Source organism: Hemitrygon akajei, chromosome 9, assembly GCF_048418815.1.
Source record: "Hemitrygon akajei chromosome 9, sHemAka1.3, whole genome shotgun sequence".
NCBI classification, from domain to species: domain Eukaryota; kingdom Metazoa; phylum Chordata; class Chondrichthyes; order Myliobatiformes; family Dasyatidae; genus Hemitrygon; species Hemitrygon akajei.
The window spans coordinates 65,246,801-65,263,070 of record NC_133132.1 but is presented as its reverse complement, the minus strand read 5'-3'; the positions used below and the strand labels follow the sequence as shown (position 1 = coordinate 65,263,070).

The 16,270-nt window shown below is 43.9% G+C and overlaps 1 protein-coding gene across 3 annotated transcripts in view; it reads right to left on the bottom strand.

Moving 5' to 3' along the window:
• The window catches only part of LOC140733195 (cullin-9), a 292,661-nt gene that overhangs the window by 198,680 nt on the left and 77,711 nt on the right, over positions 1-16,270 (bottom strand). For all 3 annotated transcript variants that reach the window (XM_073056198.1, XM_073056200.1, XM_073056199.1), the window contains 2 exons: positions 12,020-12,174; positions 6,808-7,326 (listed from right to left, as the gene is read on the bottom strand). In XM_073056198.1, coding sequence (XP_072912299.1) covers positions 6,808-7,326; positions 12,020-12,174 — 674 coding nt within the window. The remainder of the gene's footprint in view (positions 1-6,807; positions 7,327-12,019; positions 12,175-16,270) is intronic.

Sequence of the window (16,270 nt, the reverse complement as noted above, 5' to 3'; positions counted from 1 at the left end):
CTACCATCAGAGAGTTCTCCGATCAGGAACTGGCATTTAGGAGACTGATATAGGTGAAAGCTGGGGAGGCTCTGCTCACGAGGTTGCTGAGGAACTGAGATGGGGGGGAAGGGTGGACCATTGTCCTACCATGCAATTAACAACACCTTGAGAGTGCCACCTCCTTCTTTCCCCCAGGAGTGATGAATCATTATGGGGCAGTTAAGGTGAGTCTTCGAGTGGGACGAAACCTGAGGAGGAGTGAAGCATAGTGGTGGAAGTGACCAGAGTCCTTTGCCAATAGACTCTAATCACAAAGATCTATTAAGACAGAGACAACTCTCTGGAGGGTCACAGGATAACTTCGACCACAGTGGGGTACTTAGTTAAAGCAGCAACTCCTCCTTTAAGGAGAATGGGACTGCTTTTTTTGGGACCAGTGACAGGGGGTACCATAGACACTGCCATCAGATTATTGGAGGAATTAGAGTACATGGGTGAAAGTCCCAGAAGATGGGTGCACAAGTTAGACTAGCAGCCTAGAGGGGGAGGGTCTGGCATGATTCATAAGGAAATGTTTTTGGCATTGCTCAGAGTCCAGGTCCTGAGGGAGCAGTAGATGGGGCTCCCAATCCCACCCTATATACCATGTGGAGGGAGCACTGTTAGAGGAAGAGAGGCAAGGAGGTCATTAAAGGAGAAGCATCATTCTCCAAGCCCTCCCACTATAAAGGCTACTTCTGTACTCCGCAGGGTTCCTTGCATTTCGCTCAGAGTTCCCATTATCCTTCACTGGAGGCTCTGTAAAAGACACCGGCAAACCTTCAGTGGTAGCAGGAGCTAGGCAATGGGTGGTGCCGTCCTGCCCAACTCACAAAAAAGGATGGAATTAGAGCTCCCGGCGGAAATGTTCGATGGCCTATTTCCAGGGGTCCAAGGCCTTGCATACCTATTGCAGTATATTTTGGGAAAGGAAAGTGCAGTGAAGGATAGCACAGGTGGACACCATCATTCTGGGTAATCCTGATAGTTGGTAGAGTCCCAGGGCTATCATAGAGGGTAGGGGGCTCATTTCTCCCTGCTTGGGAGGTTATCTTGCAGGTGGCCATCAGAGCAGGGGAGCCTGGACCCATGACTGTCTTGGTGGCAGCCTCCCATGCACTTTAGGCATGAATGTACTGAAAGGTAGTAAGGATGTCCTGCAAACAAGGAAGGATTGTTTCACCTTCGGGGTGGCACAGTGAAGGTACTGGTGGGATTGGCCAAGCAGGAGTCTTTAGTGATTCCAGGAAGCACCAAAGGAGATCAGAGAAACTGTGGAACCCTGTTGAGGGGTGAGGGTCATCTGACCTGCAACCTCCTCCTAAAATAGCTCGGTGTAATCAGTGCTACGGAGGACTATGGCACATCGAACGTCAACTATAGACAGTTGGATCAGTATGCAGTGCCCCTCACAGCGGCTGTCCCAGATTTAGTGACTCTTATTGGGGGTAGCAGACCTAGCAAATGCCTTCTCCATCCATGAGTCCTGAGCCACGACTAATTTGCTTTTACCTGGAAGGGAGACAGTACACCTTTTTCTACCTCCCACAGCGGTGTGTCCACAGTCCCACCTTATGCCACGGCATGATTGCCTGAGACCTGCAGGGGATACACTTAAACACCATCATCTCTATGTCCCACTACATAGACTATCAGATGCTACAGGGACCACAGGAGATGGTGAGATAGGCCTTGGGTCACCTCTCTGCGGAAATGGGGTCGGTCCTTCAACCCTGAAAAGATGGCACCAGCCAGAACATCATATTCCTGGGCATACGATGGCATTCTGGGCAGCAGGACCAGTTCAGAAGAAGCACAAAATTTTGGGTACTGCGGTCCCCACCTCCAAAGAGCCAGTGAAGCACTATGTGGGGCTCCAAAAGGATTGTTGTCATCACATCCCCCAGCTAACTATGATGCAGTACCAGGTCTCCCAGAAAAAGATCACCTTAAAATGGGGTCCCACACAGCAAGTGGCCTTTAAAACCATCAAGTAGATGGTAGAGCAGGCCCCTTGGCCCCTAGACAGGTGGGGAGGCATTCTAGTTGCAGCTTTCAGCTACCCACAAGGTGGCTGAGCAAAGCCTGCGGCAGGTGTTGCTTTCTCTTGGGGCTTTGAAGAAAAACCCTTTGAGGCGGTGACACAATACACCCCTTCAAGAGGCAGTTGTTGGTCTGCTACCGGGCTCTCTTGGCTACAGAACATCAGACTCCCAGAGTCAGTCACACTGCAACCATACCTCGCTATCATGCAGTAGGTAAAGCCTAATGATGTAACCTGCACAGAGGGGTGTGCCCAGCAATTTTCCATTGTCAAGTGTTCTGGTACTTTTCAGACAGGGTGGGAAAAAATCTTGATGGGGTGAGCCACCTCCATGAGCAGATCATGGATCTCTCTGATAACGACTACCATAACCCCTGAAGAGGTTCCACCATTGACCCCTCACCCAATGACACAATGGAGTAAACCCGATGACGACCTGACAACTGAGCAGATGCAGCAAGTCTGGTTTACCAACAGCTCCAGGCCTTGGTGGAGCGGTAAACAGTGGTGAAAGGACGCTGCACGCCAAACTGCATCAGGGAGAGTCGCTACCCAGGAAGCTGAAGGGGAATCTAGCCAACTGGCTGAGCTGGTGGCTCCAATTGCCTCTCTGGGAGGTGGTGGGGTTTTTGAAGATCTATACCAATTCCTGGGCAGTAGCTAACAACATGGTGGTGTGGCTGCCTCATTGGCATGGGCAGAACTAGGAGGTACACAGGTGACTCCTCTGGGGCACTCCTATTAGAACTCATCTGAGAGATCTGGGGACACAGAGGTGGCCATACATAATGTTAATCGAACTATACAGATTATGACAGTCACAGATTTTTCTGAGAAAGAGGACAACCACGGATGCCTGGCGGTACCTTCAACCCAAAAAGCAGGCATTGGGGGGAGAGGTGGAGGGAGGAAGAACAAGGAAATGGCAGAAGCTCGGGGGATGGGAAGGACTTTTGATGAAACCATGACAGCAGCTGTGAGCTGCCCTACTTGCTAGCAGGTTAAGCCCAGGGAGTGGGTCGCAAGTCTCCTGGAACACATCCAAAGGGGAAAGGAGGCTGGTCAGGTATAGCATGTAGATTATGCAGGGCCTCTGTCACCACAGAACAAGAAATGATGTTGTCACAATGGTGGACACATATTCTGGAGTCCTGGTGGCCATGCTGACCAGGAAAGCGTGATAAAAGGCATGCAGCACTTATCATTCATGTATGGGATACCCTGGAAGATTCAATCAGACAATGGCTCATATTTTGAAGGAGCCGAAGTCCAGCAGTGGGCTATGGGGTCCAGCAGTTTATGGGTGTTCCACATCCCATACACCCATTAGGCAGCAGAGTTGAACAAGTGTATGAACAGGCTGCTGAAAGAGCAAATTAAGTTACTGCCTCCCCCCCAACCCACACCTTTCAGGGGTTGCTGAGTGTGCTGCAGCAGGCAGTGGACAACCTGAATTCCTGGCTGGCAGGTCCAGGAGAGTCCCCAATGTCCCTGCACCAAGCAGTGTTGGATCCTCCAAAGGGTGGAAAAAGAGTTGGAAGAGGAACCAGGGAAGGTTTGGATGCAGTACCCACAGGGGCCACTAGAGCAGTGGACATTGTAGCATGTGGGCCATAGAATGTGCAAAGGGTCACATCACTGGGGGAACAGAGGACAGTCTGCCTAAATACCCAGCGACTAACCAGGACGATGTGAGTGTGTATCTCCCTACATTACAGAATGGCAAAGTGATGGATTCTGACGGCAGTAGCGATGATGGTGGTCCATGTGAGATCCTATACTTTGGACGGCTGGATCTGCACAAAGGTGCAAATCCATGCTGCAGAAAGGGCGTTGCTGATACCAATCCCCTTTAATAAAGAACAGGACTTTTGGAGGAACTTGTCTGGCTTCTCCAGCTTTGGTATTCTGTTTTGGGAAAGGCCGGGAAGAAGTAGTCCATTCCTGCCAACTTTGCCCCATCGTATGGGAATGGCCTTAAAGAACTTGAGTTTCAGTAATCCCTGATAGGGTGGTTTAAGGGCTGGTATTTCCTACTTGATTTGTCTAATCCCAAGATCCCAACTCTAAGAGTTATCCCTCTACCATTGGGGAAGGGGAAGGAGTTTTTGGTGCAGGCAGGCAGGCACAAGCGTGTACAGGAGCAGTATCCTGGGACAAATGTGTCAACGACAAATGTGTCAACGCCAAATGGTGCTGTGAAGGCGGGTATTCTCTAGATGCAAAAGTGTACTTACTGGATATGCAGCTCCCGGTACCTTACATACAATACCTTAATAGCCTAAATGAATACCTCAACTATGAAGGTAAGTACCGTAAGAGGTGTACCACAGAGCCAGAAAGATGCTGGATGGTAGCCTTCCCTGCATCATGCGGCCGTCCCAGGAACTGATACGCATGGCCTGTGATGGAGATGATGGACAAGGAGATGGCCACAGCCTCAAGCATATAGGGGTGCACTGAGCAGAGTGTCAGCTGAGATGATAGCTATTTGGATGACGGCCTTAAGACTATCTGCTTGGGGAGAAAGTCACTGGACAGGAGTGCTGTATCTACATCCCCAACAAGTCTGGAAACATTACTTACTCAGCTGATCATACCCAGCAATCAGTAAATAAGATCAAGAAAGTGTGGGGGGGGGGGGGTGAGAGGTTAGTATACTACTGTAGTACACCGGGTAACAATTGGTGGGCTGATAATTCTGGGTATCATGATCTTATGTTTTACATGTAATACAGTGGGGGTGTCCACGGGGTTATACTAGTCTTCGTGCTGAATGTCGCAGCGTTGCATCTTTCAAGGGGTGGCATGTTGAAGTGTATCTGCTCATCGAAAGCCACTCCCCGTGTTACTGTGCAAGCTAAGGATTGGCCCATTTTAAGAGCATTGCTGCCCTTTCACTGGCAGCTGTTTGGCACCTCGGCACTGATTGATGACATCACAATAACCGTAAAGTATAAATCTAGAGCACTGAAAGCACCATCTTTTTGCTTCAAGTGCTTGCTAACAGACTAGGTTGCAACCAGTGCTGCAGAAACAGTGGAAGCGTGCTGCAGTGATAGAGGGCCCAAGCACACACTTTAGATAGCTTTTTGTAAATAGATGAACTTGAAGGGTTTGCTGAACGTTTAATGTCCACTTTTGTCCTGTGAATGGATAGTTAACTTAAAGGGTAGTGAGTGCCTCCACTCACCGAACATGCAAAACTGGTTTCACACAACACTTAGCACTCTATACAAAAAGCTGCCATATAAATCCCATTTGAACTTACACTCACTTTAAAGCTATCATGGCTACCGTTTTACATTTTTATTCTGTCTATACATCTCACAATTTTATTTATCAGTTTGTCCTTTAGCCTCCAAAGCTTGAAAGAAAATTCTCCTGACAGCTAATACTCTAATCCAGCCAAATTTACTACTCTGCCCAGGTTGAAACCATGCATCAGGCATGGGCACAATCAAAAGTATATTTTAAATGCTTTTATTCATGTTTTCAAAATAAACACTGGATACTTCACTTTGAAAATGATGCCAGAAAACCCTATGACTTCTGTCCTTCTAATGTCAAGTACATATATATGTGCAGGTACAATAAAAAAAAATGACTTGCATTAGCATCACAAGAACACAGCATCATATAAGCAGCACTCTCAAGAAAAACAAATTGAACACAAATTATACAAAACTTTTATAAGAAAACACAATTAGAACAAATAACATGCAATTGCACAAAAATGCATTTTCATGCAAGGTGGTCACAGCAAATTTGCTCCAGTGAACCACCATTTCTATCATAGTAAAGGCAAAGGATGTTTTCTTGCAAAACTGAAAATTTGCTGCAGAACCAACTGCTCTAACAACACTGTTCAAGGCAGCTGCACTTGATGCAGCAACTACATAAAAATTGCTGAAAAATGCGTGACTTGTCAACAGCAACCAGAACAAGTTCAATCCAGTCAAATACCCAACTCATTAAAACTCAACTACACACTAAGGCACCATTGATTGCAGCAGCTTAAGGTGGTTCTTATCAAAGTATTGGTGATAAACAAAATCTCAGTAATAAAACATGCGAAAAAATTAATTAAAAAGTTACGAGAATTACCCACAACAACATTGGTGCATGAATGGGCTCAACTTAACAAAAGCCTAATGTAGCTTGGTAATAATCACCTTCTCCATGGGGTGAAACTCATTAACAGATGTTAAACAAAGGTCCAACTGTCCATATAAAAACAGATGAAGATTTTACAAATTTTCTTAACACAATTCCCCAATAAACTGCTGATATACCTTATTATACTTTGCCTACTTTGCTGCCCAGGTGTGACAAACTGAAAACAAAAACCACCGTTCAAAAGGAGGAAATTTGTAAAATCATTAAAGACATTCCTTATGCATTTCCCTTGACATGATCATATAGAAAAATTCCAAATTATTTCAAAAACTGAGTTAGATCATATAGTACATGTACATAGATCTGCAATTCTTTTACTTACTATTAAGAAATTTTAAGCAGAATTATTATATGACTAAGAAAAACATGTCACTGGCAATCCAAAACAAATTAAAGTCTGATGAAGATGATAGAAATGGACTACTGACCAGTCAATTAATTTCCACTATTGTCCCTTTAGGTAAATTCCAAAACAGTCCTGTTATTTCATGAACGGATGAAAACATTTTTAGTCAGGTTGCATCTCCTCAAAGTACATTATGATTGTTCAAGGACGTTCTTACCTGCACAGGTGGTGTCCCATCATTGCTGTATCTAAATTCCCCTTCATCTCCACAACTGACTTGTTCATAATCCTCCAGCATCTTCACAGTCATGCCTGCCTTCAAATTTTCCTGAATATATTCCACGTAACTGCCTCGACTGGCAAAGTTTGAGCGAGATTTATATGCTGTAACTATTTTTTTCCGAGGTTGCTGTATCAAAAGAGTATTGGTGGTCATACTCCGTGGCTGAAATATTGATTTTGTGTTTCTGGGCAGCGCTTCACTTGTTGACCCCATTACATGATCAGGTTGTTTATTCCGATCCCAGCCCATGACACGAACTAACTCAGAGATCAGGTTTGCCATTGCCATGGTAAACTCAAACTCACGTGACAGTCGAGTCTGTTCTGGTACATGCAAGGCAGCACACTCCTGGCGCTCTCCACTCACATCTTGTCCACTATTATTTAATTTGTCCATCAGCGAAGTGACACATAGGTAACGTTTTACCAAAGAAAATAAGAGTTTACCAGGAATCTGAAATAGAGAAAGAAAGAGCATGTAACCACCCAGTTAATACTTCATTTACTGTTCAAGGCACGCGTGATAATCAAAGTTGAAGTTCAAAGTAAAATTATCAATATATACCATATACTACCATTAAATTTATTTCCTTGCAGGTATTCAATCAATACAAAGAAACAGTAGAATCAATAAAAAACTGCACACAAAGACAAACAACCAATGTGCAAAAGACAAATTGTGCAAACACAAAAATGAAAAACAAAAATAATATATTAATAAGTAATAAATATCAAAAACATGAGTTGGAGAATCCTTGAAAGCGAGACCAGTTCAATGTTATCCACTCTGGTTCAGGAGCCTTGTGGTTCAGGACCTAAGGCTCCTGCATCTCTTTCCTGATGACAGTAGTGGGAACAGAACATGGCCTGGACATTGGGTGCCCTTGATGATGGATGCTCCTTTACTACGACAGCACTCCCTGTAGATGTCTTTGATGGTGGGGAGACCTTTACCCATGATGGACTGGGGCATAACCACTACTTTTCAAATTATGAAAAGTATGATCATGATTCATCAGGAATCATGAAACTCAGCCTACTTTCACCCTCCACAGATTCTGTCTGGCCCGATTGGTACTTAAAGAATTTTCCAGCTTGAGTTCACATTTCCAGCATCTAGTTTTTTTTCCATTGTATGTTGAGTTTCAAGCATTGGTGAAGAGTGAAAAAGTTGGTGGGGAAATTTAAGCACTAAAAACTGGATAGAAGGAACCAATAGAAGCTATTGTGCTGGTGGCAATGGATAAAAGTAACTGAGTGACATGAGCTGTGGAACTAAAGATAATGCTTTAAAGGTGAGCTTAATGAAGAGGCAACAAGAAGATTTCTGGTTGTCTATACTAAATATTTCATAGCATGCGAAGCAAGTTATCACTTAGTTTAGGACAGCTCTAGTGCTCTGGCAGACTGATGCTGGAGTGATTAAACATGAAAATGCAGAAAGGCAAACAATTATTTAGGTGATTACACAGCAAAAAAACCTACTTGAACTGTTCCTTACCTAAATATCCATGACAGAGGTATCAGTCTATGTACTCTCTCACTGTCCTTGTGGAAGGCACTTCCAACTTTGCACTGAGGACACCATCATATAGTGTACATTATAATATGCTACAAGACCATCTCAACAGCACTGAACAGACCCTGAAGCTCAGTGCAGTCCATCGTGGAAAAAGTGGAAAGAATATTAAGCCATAGCCATACTCCCTAGGTCAGGCTGCCCCTCTAAACTTAGTTGCTGGAGAAGAATGGTACTTGTAAGAGAGGCTACCATGACGGGCAACAGTCACTCTGAGTGGAAAAGGCCTATGTATTGCTCAGAGATAGCAATATTGCTGGTTTTACTGGCCCCGAATGAAGTCGGAGGTCGAAGAATACTGCAAGTTGTGCATTCAGTGCATATGGTGGAAGACACTGCCTACGTGGGCAGCTCCCTTGTCCCACTTGCAGGGTGTGGGGCCTCTGGACCTAGTGTGTATGGATTTCCTGTCAATAGAACCCGATGCCAGCAACACGGTGAATGTCTTAGTCATCACGGACCACTACACCAGATATGCTCAGGCTTTTCCTACCAAGGACCAGAAGGAGCTTACGGTGGCAAAAGTGTTATGGGAAAAGTATTTCATTTATTATGGCCTTCCCAGGCAAATACCTAGTCATCACTGACAGGATTTCGAGAGCAGACTCATCCGTGAGTTACTGGGCATGTTTGGAGTCAAGAAGTCGAGGACCACGCCCTATCACACACTGGGAGATCCCCAGCCACAGAGGTTTAATCGGACCTTACCAGACTTGCTCGGGACCCTAGACATCAGCAAGAGCAGGAAGAGTCAACATATTAGGCATCTGGTTTACAGTTATTGTACAAGAAATGAAACTACTGGGTACTCGCCATATTATTTGATGTTTGGGCACAAGGCAAGATTGCCCATTGACCTCTGTTTTGGGACTGACAACGGTGACTTAATACCGAAGACTTATCTGAAGTATGTGTCTGACATGAGAAGAGAGTTGAAAAGGGCTTATGAATTAGTTGGGGTCATGGCTGCCAAGCAGAATCAAGGGAATAAGAGGAAGTATCATCAAAAGGTGAGGTTCTCCCAACTCCTGCCAGGAGACAGAGTCTTCATAATGAATTTGGAGGTATCTAGAAAGCATAAATTGACTAACCGCTGGGCAGCTGCGCCCTATGAGGTGGAGAGTCAGATGTCAAACCTATCAGTTTTCCGGGTGAAACCAGAGGATGGGAATGGACCTGTCAAGATTCTCCATCAGAACCACCTGTTTGCCCCTGGGTCAAGAGGTGCAGGTAAACACAGAGCCCGACTTGGAGCCTACACCTAGTAAGAGAACTCTGCGAAAACACAGGGCGACTACTGCACCCCCAACAGGTGAGGTGAGGCTGGCCTCCACCCTGAGAGGGATACTGATTCGGAGGATGAGGACCTGGATGTGTGGTATATGCTGCCTTTCGTTAACTCCCCGCTGATTGAGGAAGAGACTCCCGGCTCTTCTCCCCTTCTCCCATTGAGACAAGTTGGGGGGGGGGGGGGGGGGTGCTATATGTGGACAGCCTGGGTTGCAGCAGGACTCTGCAGGGGAGGAAACGGGGTTTAGCCACAGGACAGAGGGCTCCAAGTCGCAGGTGGGCACGAGTGATAGATCAGGGGAGGCCTCGCCAGTTAGACCCAGTAGTGTCGGAATGCAAAGAGTTAGATGAGAGGGTGCGGAGGTCTCAGAGAATTAGGAGACCACCGATAGGCTGGCCTACTTAGCACCAGGGGAACAGAGTGTGACCCCTACTGTGTTGAGGAGCTATGTCACTGCCTTTTACACCTGGATTTGGGCTTCGTGTTTTGCAGGAAGGGTTGGCAAATTATCTCAACATCATGTGGACATGGCGAAATTTGGTGGGGGGGGGAGACTGTAAGGTTTCCACTGCTAATATAATGACCTCTCTGTAATGTTTCACTGCTAATGTAATGGTTTCTCTGTAGCAGTACTGTTTGGGTTACGACTAGAGATAACGAGGTTTCGGAATGCGGGGGCTATCTAATGAGAGAAATGTTCTTTCTTGAGTCTGGAGGAGACGGTCTTTTGCCAGGGAGAGACAAGGAGTGAAGATGCAAATGGAGAAAGCTGGTAGACCACCGGATAGCGTGGTGTTGGAGTGAGGGTCCGAAGGTCAGCGACAGTCAGAGGAGGTCGATGGTGGTTGACCGTCTTATCAGTGAGCTCCAATGTTTGCGCATTAGACTGTTTCATGAGAATGGGCCCATTTTCTTTTTTTTTTTGTTTTCTTTACTAACCATATAGTCAAATTAAGAATTATAAAGCTCAATCGTCTACTCACATATTGTGTACCAGTTGTTATTTCATGGTACTGATTTGTAACAGGGGACACATTGCACAGCATCCACCCAAACGAGATTTTTTAAGTTTGGGTGGACCGGGGGCTATCACCCCCTATACTAAGTCGGGAGCCAAAGCTTGAGTTACATATGGTGGAGGTAGCATCATACTATGGGGATGATTTTCAGCATCGGACCAGAAATCTGGTCAGGATGGATGGGCAGATGAACGCTACTAAATACAGAGTGATCCTGGATAAAAACCTGCTAGCCTCTGCTAGAGTTTAAAATAGGGAGGAAGTTTGTCTTTCAGAAGAACAACAACCCAAAGCACACTGCCAGAGTGTGTCTTCAAATAAAGAAAATTGATGTTATTCAGTGGCCCAGAACCCTGACCTTAATCCGATCAAACATTTGTGACAGGACTTCAAGACTGCAGTACACTGCTGCTCCCCAACCAACAGCTTGAGCAATTTTGCAAGGAGAATGGGCAAATTTTGCTCCCTCACATTATGCAAAGCTAATAGAGACATCCAAAAAAACTACTGGCTGTAACAGCTGTGAGAGGTGGTTCAACTAAGTACTGAGCAAAGGGGAGGGGGTGAATACTTTTGAACTGTTGACATTACAGTTCTTGAATTTTTAGTTTTTCAAGCTTTACAATATTCCCTGCTGTTTGGACTCTACTGTAATTCACAAATAAAAATTCTCAGTTAAAATAATCAAATTTCCTAGTGGTAATATTCATTTATGTAAACAAAGTGTTAGGTGCTGAATACTGTACTTGAAGCTGCAATGTAGAATTATACATATTCTAAACACCAAAACAATCTCTATACAATCCCAATACAGCTAAACAATTTAAAGGCCCAGAGTGAAAACAAGTCTGAAGTATTTGAAAACAAATTCAGAGGTGCCATATGGATGTTTCATCCCAGCTTGCTCCTGAGATCCCCAACATAAAAACCACAATTCTTCTAGCTCATTTCACTCCAGATACCAAAAAAAAAGGTTGAGTGATCTAGATATAGCAATTGAAACAATGAAAGAGGGAGAAGGAAGACATACTTCTATTGATATGCAAGGTGCTGCCATCAGAAATACAATGGAGTTAGAAAAAACTTTGAAATGTTCATAGACCCATGATTTTTTTTAACTTATCTCCATATTATTTTTTACCAGAAAGATTTAGCACTAAAGTTAAACCCGTCATTATTCTGTAATTTTTGGAAAAGATTATAAATACAAGATTTTTTTCACAATTAAGGATGCAAAATGAAGAGGAAATCAGATTACCTGAGGAAGATGAATTCCCTCAAATGAAATTCCATGTTCTTCAGATGAGGTGGTTTCTGCAAACAATTCCAACAAGGTGTAACGATTGTCAAAATCCATATGTTGTTCAATCCCATCCTGCTGGCTCAGTGAAAGGAGAACATAAGCTCGGCTACCTATTGCAGAACACAATGGCATATATTATTCAAGAGCCTTAAATCATGAACTTTGAAACATATTAGGTTCATTAGTTAAAATATACTTAACTTTTAGCCAGTAATTTACTATAGAAAATTAAAATTCTGGAGAAATCCAAGCTTCTTTTCTACCTTTTAACCAGATAAATATACAAGTGCTCTTCAAGTTCAAGGACTATGTTAAAAGGCAAATACAACAGAAAATACAGAGCAAATTCAACATGTTAAGCATCTCAAGTCAGAGCCTTTATCAAAACCCAAACTATATAGTTAGAATATATTAGGTTAACTTCTATAAGGATGTGTTGGTTTCGACTGTATAATTGTTATTTTCCTTGTAGTTTAACATTCTGATACTTGTTTGTATACTTATATAATTACCTATATACATGTAATTGTTCAGTCTGTTTTTAGTAGTTGTTGCCTCTGTATTTTTCAGTGACAGTAACCTGACAGGTGCTGTCTTATTGGTTAATTCAAACAAATGGAATTTTAATGGATTGTGTCCTATCTGGTATAAGACCACCAAACTATGCTGGTTTGGTGTCTTTGTCTTCATCTTTCCCCTTGTTTTACTTCTGCTCCTCGCCATCTTCCTAGAACCTCAGTTCAAAACAATCAGGATCCAGCAGCCATATCCTGACAAGGCAGTATTTGTGAAGCGATTGATAAGACTGTAGAAAAAACTCTGGTAACCTGGCATCCAAATGATCAGAAATCCTGATGGTCCTGCATCTACCTCACTAATCTGGAAAATAAGTCAGGGGTTCTGAGAGCAAGCATGATGTGCAGTCAGAAGCAGATGTTCAGAGCACAGCCAAAATTAGGTTTTTCCAAATTATTGAAGTAATAGAATTTTAAGCCCCCAGGATCAAAGGTGTGATTCAATCACAGGAGTCCAGATATGGCTATTTAGACAAACATGTTTTCTTTCTCAGTTCTGATGAGGGATCTTCAACCTGAGTGTTAACCATTTATCTTTCCATTGATGCTGTCTGACCTGTTGAGCTTTTGCAGCATTTTTGTTTTTTTAAATTAGCCAGTACCATGAACTAGAAGACTTTAAAAAGTTATGATATAACACATAGTTTCAGTTATGGATGATTCATAATAAAGCTAGCTATAAAGAAATGGCAAGGAAGTGAGAATGATTGGCACTACATGGATAGAAGCAAAAGTACCCAAACACTTATGGTTTAAATTCTACCCGGACATGTCATTTAATACCCTCCAGAGGGCCACAACCTCAATGCCTCAATGACCCAAACAGCTATATTGGCTGGAGTCAGGGCTTTATGCTTTGGATCTTGGTAGGGTCACCCATGCCAAACAGGTCAAAGGGTAGAGGACAATCAAAGAGTAGTCCACCTGTCCTCCAGGTTCAGAGGTTCAGTTCAGGACTAACAGTCCTGTCTGGTAAATCAAAATTGTTACAGAAACTGCAATTAGATTCCTTCTACTTCTGAATGCAAAGGTATTCCTGAGACTCCACCCAGGACTTAGGTGACTGACGCTAGTGAAAACTACTGTCACACTGAAGGAAGCCTCGAACACTGCCAGAGATGAAGGACCTTCTGTACCGCCCTAAATGCCAATGGCATTGCAGACAGCAAATTTCATTTAATAAATCATTTTATCTGTAGGAAAGTATAAAAACATTGTTCCCAGGTAGTCACAAGTACCCAGTTGATTAAGTACTTTACAAAGGATACTTATCCAATGTGATCCTAGTTCCACAAAACATGGTTGGCATAGTATAATTGAAGTAATTCCCAAGTTGTTCAGTTGTAAAGTACAGCATCTCACTACCCTCCAGAATACAGGTAATTGACAGAGCTTTGTCAGCATCACCCCATTATATAAAAACTGAGATGTGGTGTAGGAAAAAAAATGGCTGACAGTCAAAGATTCATAACACAGACATTGTTCATGTCCACATGGGAAGGTATAATTCAAGGGAAATTCACCTCAAATTCCACTGAATGCAAAGAGCAGGGACAGTAAAGAGCACAACGGACTTTTTCTGAGCACTCTAAACTCCCCACCTGTAACGACAGGTTTCACTAATTTACTACAAAAACAAACTTACCAAGCAGAAGTGGAATCTTAAAAAGTGCGTTAGAAATGCTGTTAAAAATATTGGACAAAAGTTAACGATATAGAACTAGAAAACACTGAGAAAGTTCAAGTACAATGAGGATATGGTTTTACCAATAGCTAACAAACATATGTACGCTACACTCATCTCTGTAACAAATGGATAATAAAGATACCTATGTCAGACTATTACTTCAGCGGTTTGAATAGACCATGACTGCGCAAGTGCATGAAGGTCAGCCACTGAGAACAGCAGGAAGAGTTTAAAAAGAAATCAGATTTACAGAGCAGGCATTGGAGGAGCAGGCGACGGAGTAGTGTGAGACAGGATAGGTAGGTTTTGGCTCAACAGGGCTTAGGCAATAAGGGGTTTGGCCAGGTAGGTTATCTGTTTAAAATAAAGACAGAAAGCATGTATGTGAGGCCGGAATTCTGTGCTTGGTGTCAAATGTGGGAGGTCCTGGAGAGTCAAGCTGCAGCGTTAGAGACCATGTTAGGGAACTGGAGTTGCAGCTCGATGACCTTCGTCTGGTCAGGGAGAGAGAGGAGGTGATACAGAGGAGCTATAGGCAAGTAGTCACCCCCAGACCACAGGAGACAGAGAAGTGGGTAACAGACAGGAGAGGGAAGAGCAAGAAACAGCTGTTACAGAGTACCCCAGTGACTGTCCCCCTTAACAATAAGTATTCCTGCTTGAGTACTGTTGGAGGGGACAGCCTACCTGGGGGAAGCAACAGTGGTCGCGCCTCTGGCATAGAGTCTGGCCATGTGCTCAGAAGGGAAGGGAAAAGAAGAGGCTGGCAGCAGTGATAGGGGACTCTATAGTTAAGGGGTTAGATAGGCGACTCTGTGGACACAGGAAAGAAACTCTGATGGTAGTTTGCCTCCCAGGCGCCAGGGTCCAGGATTTTCTGATCACGTCCACGATATCTTGAAGTGGGTAGGAGAAAAGCCAGAGGTCATGGAACATACTGGTACCAACGACATAGGTAGGAAAAGGAAGGAGGTCCTGAAAACAGACTACAGGGAGTTAGGAAAGAAGTTGAGAAGCAGGGCCTCAAAGGTAGTAATCTCACATGACAGTAAGTACAAGAATAGAATAAGGTGGAGGATAAATGTGAGGCTGAGGAATTGGAGTAGGGGACAAGGATTCAGAATTCTGGATCATTGAGACATTTTCTGGGGCAGGTGTGACCTGTACAAAAAGGATGGGTTGCACTTGAATCTGAGAGGGACCAATATCCTGGCGGGAAGGTTTGCTAAGGCTATTGGGGAGAGTTTAAACTCGAATTGCTGGGGGGTGGGAACTGAACTGAAGTGATGGAGGAAAGGGAGGTTGGCTCACAAAGAGAAAGCTTGGAGATAATGTGAAAGGGAGGATAGGAAGGTGATAGAAAAGGGACACGCTCAGACTGATGGTTTGAGATGTTTCTATTTTAATGCAAGGAGTATTATGAATAAAGCAGATGAGATTAGAGCGTAGATCAACACTTGGAGCTACGATGTTGTGGCCATTACAGAGACTTGGATGGTGCAGGGGCAGGAATGGTTACTTCAAGTGCCAGGCTTTAGATGCTTCAGAAAGGATAGGTAGAGAGGCAAAAAAAAGGTGGGGGCTTGGCACTGATGATCAGGGATAGTGTCACGGCTGCAGAAAAGGAGGAAGTCATGGAGGGGTTGTGTACGAAGTCTCTGTGGGTAGAAGTTAGGAATAGGAAGGGGTCAATAACTCTACTGGGTGTTTTTTTTATAGACCACCCAATAGTAACAGGGATATTGAGGAGCAGAAAGGGAGACAGAGTCTGGAAAGGAGTAATAATAACAGGGTTGTTGTCATGAGAGATTTTAATTTTCCAAATATTGATTGGCATCTCCCTAGAGTGAAGGGTTTAGATGGGGTAGAGTTTGTTAGGTGTGTTCAGGAAGGTTTCTTGACACAATATGTAGATAAGCTGACAAGAGGAGAGGCTGTACTTGA